Consider the following 6,326-nt stretch of genomic DNA (forward strand, 5'->3'; position numbering starts at 1 on the left):
TGGTGCCTCCAGCCAGTACTAAAATGCTCCCATGGGCACTGTTGCTTTGGCTCGGTACTAGATATGTGAGTTTGTACCGGCCAAATTCATGCCCGGTACTAAGGGCCTAGGACGCATGTGCAGTTTTCCAGCAGTGTAAGGAAGGTGTGCACAGGCATAAGGTAGGCGGTTCGAGTCCCAGGTGATGCAAGTGTGCATATTTCGTCAAAAAAATCTTAGCTCAATACTACAGGGCTAGTGGGGGTGGTTCGTTGGCTAGAATATTTTTTTTTCCTTTTTTGTTTTTGCTATTTTGATTTTTTTATTTTCTAGACATTGATTCGTAGGGGTGGGCTATGGCATTACACACCCCTAGAAATCGATTTCCATGGGGCGTCACGCCATGACACAGCCCCGAAAAATTATTTTTTAGCTTCGAAAACTAGGGGTGGGTACCGCACCCAATCCTAAAAAATACATTTTTACCCGCCCTAAAAATCTTTTATGTAGTAGTGATAAAATGTATTTTTTACCGTTTTAATTATACTGTGAGTTTATGAGAAATTTTGATAAAGGATATGTCACCCGCATGCCCATCACTAGAAAGAAAGATGCTCCCCTTATATTGAAAAATTAGCTCTTTCCTGAGTTAAAATATTATTGTATATATAGCTAAATTTATTTAAAAATATATATCAGCAGCTAGAACATGCATGATATATATTAATTAGTTTCGATTGATTAATTATGAGTTATGGTTTTGTAGTGTACTTATTTGATAGTATCTTGATGTGCATTTTGTATGTGTGGCACGTCCGCACGTGGACGTAGCGATACCTTATTCTGCTAGCTCTTGGATAGAGCCATGCGTACTCTGGAAGTCTGGATATAGAAGCAACTACTTGTGGTGGCCTTGTGTAGAGATTCCACTGACGCTCTCGCGAGGTAGCCAGATATATTATTATTGTTCTTCTTTCCTAGCTTGCACACGAGCACAACAGACGTTAAAGAGCGTGAGTCACGACGTAGGTAGGAGTACTGGAACTAAATCGAACACACACGTCTCACCGAATAATGAATATAATGGCTGAAGACAACAAGGACCACAAAGCGTGACACACGCATGGATAGAGTGAAATAAATGAAGATAGCGATCACGATGGTAACATCACCGCACCACCATCTTCTTAATCTACAAGGCAGGCATGGAACCTCCACCGTGCACCATATAGAACCACCTCTATCCATGCGCATCCGGCCTTCCAATTAGGAAGCCATGCCGCTCTCCTCATCATCGCCTTGCTTAGCTCTGCTGGCTCTGCTGCTTGCTCTGACGGGCGTGGCTTCTTCACGTAGCCGTGCCGTCGGCGGCGGGGCGACCACCGATGGAGCGGCGGTGCCGCAGGGGGACGACGAGCTGCTGATGATGGAGAGGTTCCATGGGTGGATGGCCGAGCACGGCCGGTCGTACGCGGCCGCTGAGGAGAAGCGGCGGCGGTTCGAGATATACCGGCGGAACGTGGAGTTCATCGAGGCCGCGAACCGGGACGGCAGGCTCACCTACACGCTCGGGGAGAACAAGTTCACGGACCTGACCCACGAGGAGTTCCTGGCCACGTACACCAGCCGTGCGCGGCGGCCGGACCCGACGACGGAGGAGGAGATGGTGATCACCACTCGCGCTGGACACGTCAGGGAGGGCGCTTCCCTGCCGGCTGCTGAGGACGATGTGCCTGATCGCGTTAACTGGACGGCCCAAGGGAAGGTCACCGGGATCAAGTATCAGGGAAAAACGTGTGGTGAGTTAGGAGGCATTTAATTTGTTGCAAGATCCGAGTGTTTGGCACCATATTTTAGCACTATAAACCAAGTGAATAAATATCCAAATTTCTTATATACTCTAACTAGCTTTAAGTGAATAATATACTCTAGCTAGCTTCTACATGCAATGGTGTGTTGCAGGGTCTTGCTGGGCTTTTGCTGCGGTGGCAACGATCGAAAGCGCGTACGCAATAGCAAAGGAAGTGGAGCCGCCGGTCTTGTCCGAGCAGGAGCTCATCGACTGCGACGACTACGACTCCGGCTGCCTCGGCGGCTGGCCGGAGCGCGCCTTCAGGTGGCTCAAAAGGCACGGGGGACTCGCCTCAGCCTCCCAGTACCCGCCTTACGACTCGAAGAAGCACGCCTGCCGGAAGGAGAAGCGCCTACCACACGCTGTCAGCCTCAGGGACTACAAGTATGTCAGCAAGGGGAGCGAGGAGGAGCTCATGAAGGCCGTCGCCGGGCAGCCAGTCGCTGTCGGGTTCAACTCGGACGACGAGTGCTTCCGCTTCTACAAGTCCGGCGTGTACAACGGCATGTGCGTCAGGGATGGAGTTTTCGTCGGCCCGTGCTCCAACGACTGGATCAACCACGACCTGGCCATCGTCGGGTATGTCGGCAAGGGGAATGACCAGGACAAGTACTGGATCGCCAAGAACTCCTGGGGCGAGGATTGGGGACTGAGAGGCTACGTCTGGCTCAAGAAGGATGTGGCTGACTCCAAAGGCATCTGCGGCATTGTTGCGACTAAGCCGAGTTACCCAGTCGTGTCGTCATAATTATATGTGAAACAGTTCCATGCGGCCTTCATATACAACCACACCAACACACGCACGCACGCGCGCGCGTTTCCACGTCTTTTCGCGTGTATATTTGAATGACTTGTGACTTGCAATGTGCGGTCGTGTGGTTGCAATTCAGCACATATTTTGTCATTTGTGTCTCTCACATTTAAACCGTTGTACGCTGATTAAACGCTAATCAATGCCTAGTTAATTCTCTGTTACCTAGTTAATTGTCATAATCATTCTGAATGAGTTTTAATATCGTTTAAAAGAGATGATGGCTCCTTTAGGGCAGCCGCGTCTATATAAGTGGACTGAAAGCATTTAGGTGACATACTCTCAATTTCTTTGCCTTCTTCCACCACTCGCTGTGCTGTGTCACTAAACTGCTGGATCTTGCGGGCCCTTCCCTTGGAGTGCACTGAGCAGGAGGGCGAGCGGTATCTCCGAGCCCTTGCCGTTGTGAAGCCTGCACGAGGGACGGTAATAAGGTTTCGGGGCAGCGCATGTGCGCGACCGCTCGAAGCTGTTCATCTTCCTTCTGCACTGCCTCATCTTCGATTTGCCATTGAAATTTTTTGGAGTGAGAGTGACAATCGAATTTGGGTTTGACTTTGAAATTTTTTCTATAGCCAATGGACAATATAAATTGTTTCATATAAACTTTTAGTAATTTATTGGAACCGATTGATAATTTTAATGTAACAAGAGCAATTACAGAATTAATATATAATTTGAATTTGACTTGAAACGCATGAAATAATAATTTTTTTTGCATAGAATCATCAAACATGAACACTTTGACAAGGTAAAAATTATGACAAAGTTATGCAAACATAAAATAGTGGAACAAATTGAATAGTAAAAAAATTGAAGGTAAAAATAATAATTTCAAACAGACTTTGCCGTGTGGCAGCTGAAGGACACACGGCAAAGCATGTCTTTGCTGTGTTCCAGATCATGGCACACGTCAAATGACCAGGCTTTGTCATGTGCCCTACATCTGGTACATGACAAAGTTAAATTCAAATTTCGTAAATTACCTAGGATGGGGAAACGCCCAAAATGAAAGTTATAGATCTCGAAAAGTTATGAAACTTTGTAGTTACAACTTTTTGATTTGAATTCGTTTAGGATCTCAAACAAGCAATTTATACTCAGTTTAGTATAATATGTGGGGAAAGAAAATGTAGTATAAACACAAGTGAGTGTGTGGTGCAGTGGTAGAGAAGATTACAAGTGAGAGGGAGGTCGTGGGTTCGAATTCCGTTGGCTGTGTAGTGCGTGAAAAATGCCGCAACTTGCAACTTTGGCGGAGCGGGTGTGTGGCTGGCCAGTGGGGTCCTCCCCCGATTAAATCTTTTTTGTTTCCTATTTTTAAAATCAGTTTTCTGAAAAACTCTTTGCCTTTGCCGTGTGCACAACAAAGGAACTCTTTGCCGATGCCTGTTTGCCGTGTATCTTTTGCCGTATGCAACACACGGCAAACACTACTGCATAAAAGGTTTATAGGGGTGGGTGAAATGGCATTTTTAGGGGTGGACGTCGCACCCGTCCCTGCTTTTCGCTGCTAAAAATAGTAATTTGAAGGGGCGGTTGCATTACCCGCCCCTAAAAATGTATTTCCAGGGGCGGGTCAGCCCATCACCCATCCCTAGAAATTGATTTCGAGGGGCGGATCACCCTATCACCCGTCCCTAGAAATTGATTTCTAGGGACGGTTCACCCAATCACCTGCCCCTAGTAATTGATTAAAAAAATAAAAAAAGTTGTGCCGGCCGTCCAGGCTACCCACCGCCGCGCGTCTGGGCGTCCAGGTCACCGCCACCGCCGTGCGACCAGGGCCCTGCCGCGAATCCACGCCGCCGCCGCCTGGCCCCGCGCCGGCGCTTCCTCTGCCGCGCGCCGGCTGGCCCCTGCTGGCCGTTGCCCGCGCGCCGCGGCCCCAGCCCCGGCCCGTGCCTGGCCGAGGGCCCACATCGCGCCGCTACCCCCGCCACCATGGCTCCGGGCCGAGGGTCCATGCGCGCAGCCGCTCCCGCAGCCCCGAGCCGCCGGGCGTGCGGTCCTGCCCCACCGTGCTGCGGCCTCCATGGACATGTGGGGCCAGGCCTGGCCGCAGCGTGGCTGCCCACGCCGCCGGCCGCAGGTAGCCCGTGCCTAGCCGGCGCACACCCCCGTGCACGCCGGCCCCCGTGCCTACCCCCGCCGGCCACTGGCCGCCGCGCCCGTCCCCGCCTGCCGCCTGCCGCAGCACCGCTGCGTTGCCGAAACAGCTCCACCATGTCGAGCCAGCGCTGGATGCTTCAGCGCTCGAAGGTGTGGTTGGAGGGATGCAAATCTGGAGAGGAGAGAGAAAGGGTGGAGATAGGAGATGGAGGGTGGGTTGCTCTGAATCGAAGGAGGAGATAAGAACGGAGGGGAGGCGGCAGGGTGGGGGCAGTGTGGGGCCATCGATCCGTGCCTGAACTGTCCAGCCAATTGCATTCCAGTGTTGCCCAGCACACGAATTGCCATCCAATTGCTGCAACAGATCCCGTTGTTTGTAGGGGCGGGTCACCCGCCCCTAAAAATGACATATTTTTAGGGGCAGGTGATGCACCCTACCGCCCCTACAAATAATTTTTCAATTTATTCTAAAAAATTATTTAATTTACTAAAAATAGCAAAGCACTTAAAACAAATGTGAAATTTTTACTGGAGGCTTATTGCGACCTTTATATTTTTCACTTTTTATCTGAAAATTCATTTAATTGTTTACATGTAGCGAAACAAATTAAAAAAATATGAAACTTCTATACTATGGTTATTATGAACAATAGAAACAAAAAAAATATGCCAAGTATATTTCAGTGTATATAAAATTTAAGTATATTTCAGTTATATGAGATACGATATAGTTATAGCTATTAGAGAACATATAATAATTTTTTAGACCATTAGATGATCTTAAATGAAACAGTTATCAACAACAAAGTTTTAGATCCCGTGATTCTCTACAATTTTATTATAAAGTTTGACTTCATCCGATATCATATGAAAAAGTTATGAATTTTTTTGTGTGGAACCATTTGTAGGGGCGGGCCATGCCATAACCCGCCTCTAAAAATATATTTGTAGGAACGGGTGAGGCCATGACCCGTCCCTAAAAATGCCACTATTTTTAGGGGTTGTTCATGGCGTCATCCGCCCCTAGAAATGCTCTTTTTAGAGGCGGGTGACGCTATGAACCTCCCCTGGAAATGACACTCATTTTTAGGGGCGGGTGAGGGGTGACCACCCCCTAAAAATGTTTTTCTAGGGGCGGGACGGATGCTACAGTAATCACGCTCCATTTGTAGCAATGGGTGAAATTTTAGTCCGCTCCTGAAAAAAATCGAGGCGTTCCTACAAATCATTTTCGTCCGGATCCGGCGCGTCCCCCGGTGTGGCTTCCCAGCGAGGAAGGAGGGGTGGGCCGACGCGTGGTCGCGTGCCGGAGGAGGAAGAGTAGGGGGCCGCGCACCGGATCTGGGCGGCAGTCGGGGCGGCGGTGGCATCGGAGAGGGCCGGTCGGGAGATGACCGCGCCGGGAGGGGGCCGGCTTGGCGACGAGAGGGGGCCAGCCGCGCGCCAGAGGCCGGCGAAGCCACTTCGCGCGCCAGATTTGGGCGGCGGTCGGGGCGGCGGTGGCGTCGGAGACGAGGGATGGGTGGCGGCGTGGGCAGAGAGGAGGGAAAGAGGGTGGCGGCAGTGGGGACT

The 6,326-nt window shown here is 50.0% G+C and overlaps 1 protein-coding gene across 1 annotated transcript; it reads left to right on the forward strand.

Moving 5' to 3' along the window:
* The first annotated feature begins 1,154 nt into the window (after positions 1-1,154).
* On the forward strand, positions 1,155-2,806 carry LOC120694323 (ervatamin-B-like). The gene is made up of 2 exons (XM_039977470.1): positions 1,155-1,778; positions 1,942-2,806. Exons 1-2 carry the CDS (start codon positions 1,256-1,258, stop codon positions 2,577-2,579), a joined length of 1,161 nt encoding a protein of 386 aa, XP_039833404.1. The 5' UTR covers positions 1,155-1,255; the 3' UTR covers positions 2,580-2,806.
* Positions 2,807-6,326: the final 3,520 nt, after the last annotated feature.

The sequence above is a fragment of the Panicum virgatum genome, unplaced genomic scaffold, assembly GCF_016808335.1.
Source record: "Panicum virgatum strain AP13 unplaced genomic scaffold, P.virgatum_v5 scaffold_4960, whole genome shotgun sequence".
In the NCBI taxonomy this organism is placed as follows: domain Eukaryota; kingdom Viridiplantae; phylum Streptophyta; class Magnoliopsida; order Poales; family Poaceae; genus Panicum; species Panicum virgatum.